Source organism: Hyperolius riggenbachi, chromosome 1 (genome assembly GCF_040937935.1).
Source record: "Hyperolius riggenbachi isolate aHypRig1 chromosome 1, aHypRig1.pri, whole genome shotgun sequence".
Lineage (NCBI taxonomy): Eukaryota > Metazoa > Chordata > Amphibia > Anura > Hyperoliidae > Hyperolius > Hyperolius riggenbachi.
This window is the reverse complement of record NC_090646.1, coordinates 289,886,857-289,900,312: the sequence shown is the minus strand read 5'-3', so window position 1 is coordinate 289,900,312 and position 13,456 is coordinate 289,886,857. Positions and strand designations below refer to the sequence as shown.

General features: G+C 45.7%; 1 protein-coding gene across 2 annotated transcripts in view; it reads right to left on the bottom strand.

Annotated features, from left to right (window-relative positions):
- Positions 1-13,456, bottom strand: part of TEX15 (testis expressed 15, meiosis and synapsis associated) — a 126,496-nt gene that overhangs the window by 108,318 nt on the left and 4,722 nt on the right. The window contains exons 2-3 of one of the 2 annotated variants that reach the window (XM_068233705.1): positions 4,867-5,028; positions 1,097-1,232 (exon numbers count right to left, since the gene is read on the bottom strand). In XM_068233705.1, the coding sequence (XP_068089806.1) occupies positions 1,097-1,196 (100 nt within the window). In that variant the 5' untranslated portion in view covers positions 1,197-1,232; positions 4,867-5,028. The remainder of the gene's footprint in view (positions 1-1,096; positions 1,233-4,866; positions 5,029-13,456) is intronic. The other variant, XM_068233704.1, reaches the window with a different exon arrangement.

Sequence of the window (13,456 nt, the reverse complement as noted above, 5' to 3'; positions counted from 1 at the left end):
AGGTAATTACCTGCATGAAATATCAATGCACGGAAGACGCCATCCGCGCCCTCCGTGTCTTTCTGCCGGGTCCCCGCAGCTGAATGTCCCCCCCGGGCTGGTCCCGACCCCACAGACCGGGTCGGGCTCTCCTGCCTCTTCCAATATGGCCGACAGAGCTAGCCGCGGCTGCGCAGTCCGCATATGCGCAAGTGCGGCTGCGCAGCTCTAGGGCCAACACCCCGATCCACGCAACAGGAAATAGCCTGTAGCGTGGATCGGGGGGGTTGGCCCTAGAGCTGCGCAGCCACACCCGCGCATATGCGGACTGCACAGCAGCGGCTAGCTCCGTCGGCCAAGGCAGGAGAGCCTGACCCTGTCTGTGAGGTCGGGACCGGCCCGGGGGGGACATTCAGCTGCAGGGACCCGGCGGAAAGACACGAAGGGCGCGGATGGCTTCCTCCGTGCATTGATATTTCATGCAAGTAATTACCTTTTTTAACCTATTTCGCCTCGTAAGTCCTTTAAAGGTCAAACATCAGGAGATGCTGGATATTAACCGTTTAAGGACCACAGGGTAGCTCCTGAGCCTCATGTCACACGGCTGTCCCCAGTACAGCGCTGCTGTAGATCGCAGTGCTGTACAATGTAAATACACGGCGGCTTCGCTGCTGGGAGACTGATGATTCAAGCAGGGATGCGCAATTCCCTGCAATCTCCGCCCCCACCAGGACTTCACGCCAATTGCCGTTGAGCAGTCCTGGGGCTGCTGCAGCGTTCACGCCAATTGTCGTGGAGCGGTCGGCAAGGAGTTAATGCTAGAAATACCACGTTTTCCCTGGTAAAGTGGACAATAAGCTACCCACTGGCAGTGAGTTATTTTTAGCTTACAGTTACCTGTTTAAGAATACACAGTCTTCTTTATGAACTTCAAAATGGGGCTTCAGTTCTGTTTACAACCACCTTTCTAAGCCTCTGATTGGCTGGTTGTGGTTACTGAATCATGGTGCAATGGGGGGAAAATAAATTATCATATACAAGCTAAAATGTCTAAAAGAAAATATTCTATAGTTTTAATCTCTCCAAAATCAGAGAAAAGAAAGGACATGTAACTAACCTTTCTCAGCATCTCTCTTAATCTTAGGGATGGTAAAATTCTGCCTAAGTTTATTATTTTTCATGTTTACTTCAACAGAAGATTTTCCTGAGTCATCCATTTTGCTTGTTGTAGACAAAGATTTTGGCAGTTACCCCTGAAAAATAAGTATATTTTTATGTGTTCATATTCGTAATAAGGAACGTAAATGTGAAATACTATGACATAAAAAAATTATAGCAAGCAACGTCACAGATTTGCTGGTATTAAGTAAAGAGTTTACCATGCAATCAGTTTCAAATTCTATGCAACAATGGCAACAAATAACAAACTGACTACTGACTTTAGAATACCATTACTGATATACCTGTACAGTATACATATACCCTCTAGATTTGAAGCTAGCGTTTCCTGTTTAAAGCAAGCCTGAACTAAAAATTAAAAGTCAAAATAAACATAAACACGTCATACTTACTGTATTTTTCAGACTATAAGAAGCACCTAGGTTTAGTTGGTAAAAACCAGGGAAAAAATATATACTAAACATGGTACACCCATAGTCCAAGAGCATCTTGTAGATGTTCTCCCCCCCCAATGAATATGTCCTCCTCCTGTCCCACTAGTGTCCTCCTCTTGTCCTCTTCATGTCCCCCAGTGTCCTGTGTGTCCACCTTGTGTCCTGCTCCTGTCCCCCAGTGTCCTGTGTGCCCTCTTTGTGTCCTCCTCCTGTCCCCCAGGGTCCTGTTTGCCCCTCTTGTGTCCTCCTCCTGTACCCCAGTGTCCTGTGTGTCCCCCTCTGTCCCGTTTAGTGTCCTCCTCCTGTCCCCTAGTGTCCTGTGTATCCCCCTTTAAGTGGTTCATTATTGGCAGGTGATCGTTAGTGGGGGACTCCCTGCATTCGGACTATAAGACACAGGGACTTTTTCTCCCCACTTTTGGGGGAGAAAAAGTATGTCTTATAGTCTGAAAAATATGTTACCTCCTACAGAGTCTTCTCACCAATCTCTTTCTCCTTTCATGCATTCTGTTTGTCCACTCTGTGTCTCCATTCTCCATTTTGAAAATGACCATTACCCCATAACAGCTTCCTGGTCAGCACACTGTTAAACTGTTATATCGCACACTTGAGCCATAAAGAAACATGGACAATGCATTGCACATCAGTTGTCCTTTCAATTATAACTGACAGCAACTGATATATAACTTACAGCAAATGATATATTTCAGTTCTGACAGTCTTGTCAGAACTGTAAGGAATCGTAAGAAGAAAATAGTGAGCTTCTGAGAGGAACTGATGGCGAGGTAAATATGTAATATTCATTTGCAGGTACATAATGTGTTTATTTTAAATAATAATTTTAATTGATTCAGGTTTACTTTAAGCATTAGTGTTATTGCTGATGTTTAGAACCACACATGAATATACCGTATGTATTTTGTACTTGTGTGGATGGATGTTGTGATAATACTGTGTGTTGAACTGCTTATGTATCCATGTTCCCCATTATTGACTGGTTATACAGTATGTATTTTGTACTTGCGTGGGTGGATGTTGTGATAATACTGTGTGTTGAGCTGCTTATGTATCTACGTTCCCCATTATTGTCTGTTTTGTACTCTGTAAAGCGATATAGAAGATGCTGACACTATACGGATAACAAATAATATGAAACGGATATTCAAATGACTTAACAAATAAATGTGAGACGTAACGGGTGAAATGTAAGTGATGTAGCTGCATAATGTGTTTTCAACTTACAATATGCAACCACAGTACACAAATCAAACATACATAAGTTTACATACCCTGGTAGAATTTATGATTTCTAAACCATTTTTCATAGAATATGAATTATAACACAAAAACTTTTCTTTCACTCATGGTTAGTGGTTGGCTGAAGTAATTTATTGTAACAACTGATTTTACTCATTTTACATCATAATCACTACACAAACTACCCAAATGACCCTGATCAAAAGTTTATGGTTAAGAAATAGTAAATTCTGTCAGGTTATGTAAACTTATGAGCACAACTGTATAAACACTCACCTAAAAGATTATTAGGAACACCTGTTCAATTTCTCATTATCTAATCAACCAATCACATGGACGTTGCTTCAATGCATTTAGGGGTGTGGTCCTGGTCAAGACAATCTCCTGAACTCCAAATTGAATGTCAGAATGGGAAAGGTGATTTAAGCAATTTTGAGCGCGGCATGGTTGTTGGTGCCAGACGTGCCGGTCTGAGTATTTCACAATCTGCTCACTACTGGGATTTTCACGCACAACCATTTCTAGGGTTTACAAAGAATGGTGTGAAAAGGGAAAAACATCCAGTATGCAGCAGTCCTGTGGGTGAAAATTCCATGTTGACACTTAGAGGTCAGAGGAGAATGGGCCGGCTTCAAGGTGATAGAGAAGAGCAACGTTGACTGAAATAACCACTCGTTACAACCGAGGTATGTATGCAGCAAAGCATTTGTGAAGCCACAACACGCACAACCTCAAGGCGGATTGGCTACAACAGCAGAAGACCCCACCGGGTACCACTCATCTGTACTACAAATAGGAAAAAGAGGCTACAATTTGCACGATCTGACCAAAATTGGACAGTTGAAGACTGGAAAAATGTTGCCTGGTCTGATGAGTCTCGATGGAGTCAGAATTTTGCGTAAACAGAACGAGAACATAGATCCATCATGCCTTGTTACCACAGTGCAGGCTGGTGTAATGGTGTGGGGGACGTTTTCTTGGCACACTTTAGGCCCCTTAGTGCCAATTGGGCATCGTTTAAATGCCACGGGCTACCTGAGCATTGTTTCTGACCATGTCCATCCCTTCATGACCACCATGTACCCATCCTCTGATGACTACTTCCAGCTGGATAATGCACCATGTCACAAAGCTCCAATCATTTCAAATTGGTTTCTTGAACATGACAATTAGTGCACTGTACTAAAATGGCCCCCACAATCACCAGATCTCAACCCAATAGAGCATCTTTGGGATGTGATGGAACTGGAGTTTCGTGCCCTGGATGTGCATCCCACAAATCTCCATTAACTGCAAGATGCTATCCTATCAATATGGGCCAACATTTCTAAAGAATGCTTTCAGCACCTTGTTGAATTAATGCCACGTAGAATTAAGGCAGTTCTGAAGGCGAAAGGGGGTCAAACACCGTATTAGTATGGTGTTCCTAATAATCCTTTAGGTGAGTGTAGTGCACATTTCCTTCTGAAAGTAATGAGTATCTTGCTTATTTTTTATTAATGATAATGCCAAAATTTGCCGAAAGTAACAAGCCTGTAAAGACAGGCTTCTCTAACCTCCACATGTCTGGCAGAAAAACCTTCAGCTGCACACAGCATCCTGAACTCACAAATCTTGAAAATGTGTGCTGTAGAGATACACAGAGGACCTGCCTATGTGATGCTGGGAACATCCAATGCAATTTCCCGTCCAATCGGCGATTGTTTCCAACATGTCCTATCTGTTTCCGATCGAGAAAGGGTTTGATTTTTCAAAGTTATCATCGTAAAATCGATCTCTTTATCAATTAGAAGCAGTTTAGATATGTACACGCCTTACAACTTCCTGTCCGACCACCCGTTGATCAGACGAGAAATTGCATCGTGTGTTCCCAGCATTAGGAAAAGCAGCACAGGAATAATGTATGTTTGATCTCTGTAGATGCACTGGGATATCATGTCCAAATATAGCATCATAGATATTTCCTAGCACCTTAAAGTGTACCAGAGACAGAGCCCCCTCAATAAAATATACATACCTGGGGCTTCCTCCAGTCTGATCGCTTCCACGGCGTCCTCTTCTTCCTCTCCGTTCGCCTGCTACTGGCCCTGGAAAATCAGTCAGCCGGGGCCAGTCGGCACATGCGCAGTCTAGCCATGCGTGCTCCCGTTTCGCTCCCATCACCGGGAGCATTCTGCGCCTGCGCAGTAAACTTTTCTGTGAGCAGGCAGCACACGGCAATTATTCCAGTAGTAGGGGCTGTTCGTAACAGTAAAATTGCAGTGCGCTGCCTGTGAACAGCAATGTTACAGCTGCTTCGTGCATCATGCCCATTGCATGGAATATTATGACAGAGCTAAGTATTTTGTTGTTTTTATACACATTTTTTTTATACATAAGTAGTATATCATTCTGTATTTTGCAATACACAAAAGTTTGTGCATTGTGCAAAACCATTTTTGGATTACAACTGTTTATTATTTCCGGGTTTGCAAAACTGTCTTCCTGTGTGATGTCAGATGCAGCTTGATTAGCCTGAATAGTAGTCTGTGAACTACCCAGTCCCCATCCCCCCCCCCCCCCCCCCGATCCTAGTGTTCTCCCCAGGACTAATTAGGTGGGCAGGCCACTGGGTGTTTTGAAACCCCGCCCAGCTGTCAAAAGTTGGTGCTGTAAACCAAACTGTAGGCAGGAGCGCTCCACTGCCTACTAATAATCACGAACTATCACACTACCGAATGGGAGGTACTGGTAATAAATAACAATTGCACAATGCCCAAAAAGGGCTAGACCATAAGTACCAGAAACTTGGTCAGTAATAGACCTGTCCCATGTACACAACAATATGATCGCTGTGGTAATACATGGGAGATTTCCTGTCTCAGGTAATGAGAGATAAAAGACTGTATATGGTCAATGATGGTGTGAACACTAGAGGGTGAGGGTCTTTGCTGATCCCCCCCACTGGTCAACTTGTATTCCCCATGGGGGGTAGCTATCTCTGCCCCAGTGTCACCAATTGAAACCTGTATCACAGTACAATTTTCTCTAAAATATGATACCTATATGATGAGCACAATTGTGGCAAAAAAACACTGGGTGCAAGTTCCCCTAGTACTGGGGTGTGGTTTTCTCGCACACAAGTCAATGTAGATCGGCCACACTAGTTGCAAAGGACCCCATAGGGGTCAAGGATATAGGTAATCCTCCTTCACAGAAGGTAACTGGGGTAACACATATAAGTGGGTGCATGAGTGTCAATATTTACAGTGCTCTCAACAATTGTTTCACCTTAATACAGGGCGTCGTCAGGAGAAAATAGTGCACAACATAAAAAACACAGTACAAAGATATCCCCACACCAAGTATCAAAGTTTCCCCCAGCAATAGCCCAAGTCAGAGCTAATTGAGCTGTCAGCTGAATGTGCTTAAATAGCCACTAACCTGCCACACCCGATTTATCAGGTCCACCCCTTGCTTCTAAATTATCCATGTTGCCTGTTGTGTTATCCATGTTGCCTTAGGTTGCCATGCGTCCCTAGCAACGCGTATATCCAATGCGGACGCTGGCACTGTGTAAACAGATCTGCTCTCACCGTCCTATTGGCGAGAGCGTAACCATGGCAACCTAACCGTCCGCATGGAGCAGCCTTACGCCGTATACTTAAACGTGCAGGACGAAAAGGGGGGGGGGGGGTGCGTTTGCCCACATAACCAACATTTGCTGCAAATACTACCACATGCCTAGCATTCATTGCAGATGCCACAGCCAATGCGCTAGCCATAAGCATTCCTTGTTTGTTTCCATATTGCTTATTTATAGCGTTTGTGTAAACAGGGTGCGTGGAGGCAGATGCTCAATATATCTGCATCTGTCATCTCGCAGTATTCCCCATTGGCTGGTCATATGCATATACATAAGGCTCTCTTTGCACTAAATGATAGTAAATGACAACATATAGGGGATATGAGGGGAAAGAGGATGCGCAATATGCATGGGTGGGACAGATCAGGCATGCATCAGGCTATAGATGTACAGATTTTATTAGGGGAGATGAGGTTGTGGTTTGTGTACGATTGAATGAACAACCAGTAGGATTTATAAAAAGCATTTAACAGAAAAATCCTCATTAACCACTTAAGGACCGCCCCCAGCCGATGGGCGGCGGCAATGTCCGGGCCTAAACGACCGCAATACGCCCATAGGCGGGGGCGGCTGCGGGCGTGGTTATGCGGCGATCGCGTCATTCGTGACGCGATCAGCCGCCGGCGACTGGCTCCGCCCCCCGTGCTGTAACCCGCCGGCCGTTCGGAAGCGCCGGCGGGTTACTAGCACCCGGATCGCCACATGTACTTAGTATAATAGGCTTTGTAATGTATATAAAGCCTATTATACTGGCTTCCTCCTGCCCTGGTGGTCCCAGTGTCCGAGGGACCACCAGGGCAGGCTGCAGCCACCCTAGTCTGCACCAAGCACACTGATCCTGCCCCCCTTCCCTCTGATCGCCCACAGCACCCCTCAGACCCCCCCCCCCCCTGCCCGCCCCCCCAGACCCCTGTTTGCCCCCAATCATCCCCCTAATCACCCATCAATCACTCCCTGTCACTTTCTGTCAACGCTATTTTTTTTTAACCCTAAACTGCCCCCTGCTCCCTCCTGATCACCCCTCAGATTCTCCCACCCAGCATGGTTATATGTAAAAATACACCACAAAACACATTATACTACTTCTCCTGAGTACGGCGATACCACATGCGTGACACTTTTTTGCACCCTAACTGCGCTAAGGGGCCCAAAGTCCAATGAGTACCTTTAGGATTTCAAGGGTCATTTTGCGGCATTTGAGTTCATAGAAGATTTTATTTTTTGTCACAAGTTAGCGGAAATTGATTTGTATTGGTTTTTTTTTCACAAAGTGTCATTTTCCGCTAACTTGTGACAAAAAAAAATCTTCTATGAACTCACCATACTCCTAACAGAATACCTTGGGGTGTCTTCTTTCTAAAATGGGGTCACTTGTAGGGTTCCTATACTGCCCTGGCATTTTAGGGGCCCTAAACCATGAGGAGTAGTCTAGAATCCAAATGCTTCAAAATGACCTGTGAATAGGACGTTAGGCCCCTTAGTGCACCTAGGTTGCAAAAAAGTGTGACACATGTGGTATCGCCGTACTCAGAAGAAGTAGTATAATGGGTTTTGGGGTGTATTTTTATACATACCCATGCTGGGTGGGAGAAATCTCTCTGTAAATGGACAATTGTGTGTAAAAAAAATCAAACAATTGTCATTTACAGAGATATTTCTCCCACTCAGCATGGGAATGTGTAAAAATACACCCCAAAACACATTATACTACTTCTCCTGAGTACGGCAATACCACATGTGTGACAATTTTTTACATCCTAAGTGCGCTAAGGGGCCCAAAGTCCAATGAGTACCTTTAGGATTTCACAGGTCATTTTGCGACATTTGGTTTCAAGACTACTCCTCACGGTTTAGGGCCCCTAAAATGCCAGGGCAGTATAGGAACCCCACAAATGACCCCATTTTATAAAGAAGACACCCCAAGGTATTCCGTTAGAAGTATGGTGAGTTCATAGACGATTTTATTTTTTGTCACAAGTTAGCGGAAAATGACACTTTGTGAAAAAACACAATTTAAATCAATTTCCGCTAACTTGTGACAAAAAAAAAACATTTTAGGGGCCCTAAACCCCAGGAGTAGTCTTGAAACCAGTGGAATACTTCCTCCGATCACAGGGTACACATTTACTCGCTCATTCTAATTTCTTGCTGAGTGCTTTGAAATTCATTCTGATGCACAATACATTTATATTTGGCGACAAGTGCTACCACCAGCTCAGGGGCAGTGCTATGGGGACATCGTGTGCCCCCTCATATGCAAATCTGTTCCTGGGCTGGTGGGAGGACACCAGGGTGTTCATTGATGATCTTACATTCTTTACATCACACATTGTCTTCTGGGGCAGATTTATAGATGACATCTTGATATTATGGGAGGGCCCCAGAGAACTATTTATAGACTTTGTGGAGATTTTAAACAACGACGTTGGGATGCACTTTACATATGAGATAAACCTGCAAACTATCACGTTTTTGGACATAGAGATCAACAAAAGTCCCAGTGGTTGCTTAAACACAAAAATATTTCGCAAAAGTACTGCGATCAACTCACTCCTACATTGGAATAGCGCTCATCCCAAGTCGTTAAAATCTGGGATTCCAGTGGGCCAGTTCCTCAGGGCGAGAAGAAATTGCTCCACTGACGAATTGTTTGAAGAAGAAAGTGTATTATTAAGCAGGAGATTTACCCAGAGAGGCTTCCCTAAACATGTTGTGGACAGAGCATACTATAGGGCTAAATCCACAAAACGTGTGGAGACCCTGGTGTCCAAAAACAAGACCCTGAACACCGGGAAACAATGCGTCAGAATGATAGGGACATTCTCCAATCAGTGCCACCAGATATTCAAGATTTTAGAGAGGTATTGGCCAATTCTACACCAAGACAAACATCTAACCAAGTTCTTAACAACCAGACTATCAGTGACGTATAGACAAAGCGAAAATTTGAGGGATATGTTAGTGCACAGCACATATACAACTAAAAAAGAGGGGACATCCCACCTTACGTGGCTACCCCCAAAACCAAATGGGTCATTCGAATGTGGCCACTGCAAGGCCTGTAACCACATGCCCACAGTTAAAAACTTCGTTTCGAAAGCCGTAAATAGGAGTTTCACCATAAGATCGTTTTTCAACTGTAACACCAAAGGATTGGTTTATGTCGCAAGATGTAACTGTGATCTGCTCTATGTGGGAAAGACCACAAGAGCTTTAAAGGGACACTTAAGTAAAAAAAAAAAAAGAGTTTTACTCACCTGGGGCTTCCAATAGCCCCCTGCAGCTGTCCGGTGCCCTCGCCGTCTCCCTCCGATCCTCCTGGCCCCGCCGGAAGCCACTTCCTGTTTCGGTGACAGGAGCTGACAGGCTGGGGACGCGAGTGATTCTTCGCGTTCCTGGCCACAATAGCGCCATCTATGCTGCTATAGCATATATCATATACCATATAGCAGCATAGAGGGTGCTAAGGTGTCTGAGAACGCGAAGAATCACTCGCATCCCCAGCCTGTCAGCTCCTGTCACCGAAACAGGAAGTGGCTGCCGGCGGGGCCAGGAGGATCGGAGGGAGACGGCGAGGGCACGGGACAGCTGCAGGGGACTATTGGAAGCCCTAGGTGAGTAAAACTCATTTTTTTTTTGTTTGACTTAAGTGTCCCTTTAAAGGACAGGGTCCTGGAACATACGGGGGATATAAAACACAAAAGGGACACCCCATATCAAAACACATGAACCTGCAACATACTGATAATCCATACGCGATATCCTTTTGGGGTTTACAGCAATGGAAATGTGGTGTCCGAAGGGGTGATCTAGACAAAAAGTTGCTGCAGTTAGAGGCAGCGTGGATTTTCCGGCTAGATACGTTAGCCCCTAAAGGGCTTAATGAGGATTTTTCTGTTAAATGTTTTTTATAAATCCTACTGGTTGTTCATTCAATCGTATACACACCACAACCTCATCTCCCCTAATAAAATCTGTTCATCTATAGCCTGATGCATGCCTGAACTGTCCCACCCGTGCATATTGCGCATCCTCTTTCCCCTCATATCCCCTATATGTTGTCATTTACTATCATTTAGTGCAAAGAGAGCCTTATGTATATGCATATGACCAGCCAATGGGGAATACTGCGAGATGAGAGATGCAGATATATTGAGCATCTGCCTCCACGCACCGTTTACACAAACGCTATAAATAAGCAATATGGAAACAAACAAGGAATGCTTATGGCTAGCGCATAGGCTGTGGCATCTGCAATGAATGCTAGGCATGTGGTAGTATTTGCAGCATATGTTGGTTATGTGGGCAAACGCTCCCCCCCCCCCCCTTTCGTCCTGCACGTTTAATTGTACGGCGTAGGGCTGCTCCATACGGGCGGCTAGGTTGCCATGGTTACGCTCTCGCCAACAGGACGGCGAGAGCAGATCTGTTTACACAGCGCCAGCTATTGGATATACGCGTTGCTATATACGCGTTGCTAGGGACGCATGGCAACCTAAAGGATATGACGTCACAGGATATGACGTCAGCGGCCAGAACGAGGCTTGGAGAGCGGTGAGTAGATGTGTCATCACCATTCTCTCATGCTGTGGATGGGGCAGCGCTGTGGGGAGGTTGTGTAAACAGGTAGGTTTACACAACAGGCAACATGGATAATTTAGAAACAAGGGGTGGACCTGATAGATCGGGTGTGGCAGGTTAGTGGCTATTTAAGCACATTCAGCTGACAGCTTGATTAGCTCTGACTTGGGCTATTGCAGGGCAAAACTTTGATACTTGGTGTGGGGATATCTTTGTACTGTGTTTTTTATGTTGTGCACTATTTTCTCCTGACGACGCCCTGTATTAGGGTGAAACAATTGTTGAGAGCACTGTAAATATTGACACTCATGCACCCACTTATATGTGTTACCCCAGTTACCTTCTGTGAAGATGGATTACCTATATCCTTGACCCCTATGGGGTCCTTTGCAACTAGTGTGGCCGATCTACATTGACTTGTGTGCGAGCAAACCACACCCCAGTACTAGGGGAACTTGCACCCAGTGTTTTTTTTGCCACAATTGTGCTCATCATATAGGTATCATATTTTAGAGGAAATTGTACTGTGATAAAGGTCTCAATTGGTGACACTGGGGCAGAGATAGCTACCCCCCATGGGGAATACAAGTTGACCAGTGGGGGGGATCAGCAAAGACCCTCACCCTCTAGTGTTCACACCATCATTGACCATATACAGTCTTTTATCTCTCATTACCTGAGACAGGAAATCTCCCATGTATTACCACAGCGATCATATTGTTGTGTACATGGGACAGGTCTATTACTGACCAAGTTTCTGGTACTTATGGTCTAGCCCTTTTTGGGCATTATGCAATTACTATCAATCACGCCAGGCTCTCGCGAAAGCCATCGCTGAACACTGCAGCAGCGCCAGTCTGACACGATTGGCTGGGTGGGTTGTAAGGGGCACGTTGTTACCGGCCGGGGGTGGGGCGTTTCGGCCAGGAATAGTGGCGGTAGTAGTGTGGGGCAGGGGAAGCAGGAATGCCCTTTCCAAGTGAAAAAGCTGGGGGGGCCCGACTTCTATCCCCCCTCCCTCGCTCCCGTCAACGATCTCCTCATTTGGAAAATACAGTTTCATTGGCTCCGGGCTCTCTCAGACGTTAGAGCGCCAGCCACCCGCTTGATCCACGCTGTCTCCTTTCCATGCGATACTACTTCCTGTGTTGGTGTGCGCTACACTGCACAGAGGAGACAGTGTGGACCAGACACTGGCTGGAGCTCTAGTGTGCAAGAGAGCCCGTAGCCAGTGAAGCGCAGGGGGGGGGCGATGTTAGCTGCAAACCCTCCCCACTAGCCCACCAGCGTGACCCACCAGCGGCCAACCTCCAGTCTGAGCCACCCTCCCCACTAGCCTGACCTACCTACTGCACCAACCACCAGCTTGACTTACCCACCCAGTCCACTTGCCACCAGCCTGACCTAGCACCCAGACGACTAGCCACCAGCCTGACCTACCTACCCATCCACCCACCCCACTAGCCACACCTATCTACCCATCCTACTAGCCTGACCTACTCACCCCACTAGCCACCAACCTGACTTACCTCACTAGCCACCAGCCTGACCATATCTACCTACCCCACTAGCCACCAACCTGACCTACCTCAATAGCCACCAGCCTGACCTACTTACCCAGCCACCCCACTTCGGTGTAACCCTCCCTTTCCACCCAGCATAACTTTAGGGTCCTTTTCCACTAGTGGTAATCCACTTCCGAAAGCGTATCGCAGGCGTTTTGCTGATCGCAATAAGCACTGCGATGTTAATCGCGGTGCTCATTTCCCTCTATCATGCGTCATTTTTTTCTGAAGCGCAATTGTTGGGCGATTCTGCTTCATTCCTGGCAGCTATACAGCGCAGTCACAGGTAATGGAAATTGTAGGTTGCGTGATTGCGCTTCCTATTGGAAAAGGGCCTTTATTTCTCCACCTAGCTACTTTTTAATGCCACTTGACTAAAAAAAATTCTGGGGAGAACACTGCTGATCCCATCTGGAGGAAGAAGTGGCACCAACTAGTCTTTCCCTCTGAGCACAGAGCTTACCTTGTCTACCTCCCCTTTGCTGCTGAAAAATATTAATTGTTTTTAAGCAGAACAGCAGAGCTATAACTCTGCAGTCTCATCATAAATTTGTATGATTTCTTCCTCTTCATTGTATAACAAATGCTAAGGAAAATAGCACCGAGAAACGGCTTGTTCCTTCATAAAAGATGATATGGGGTGGAAGGATTGATAAGTGGTTGGTAAAGACAGATGGTATGGGGGTCGATAGATAGATAAGGGGTGGGTGAGGGTCAGGAGAGGTGACATGAGGATGTACAGACAGATAAAAAGTTTAGTGGATAGGTAGGGATCACAAGAGGTTATATTAAGGGTAGACGAATTTATGAGGTGTGTGTGGGAAATGAGTGGTGAT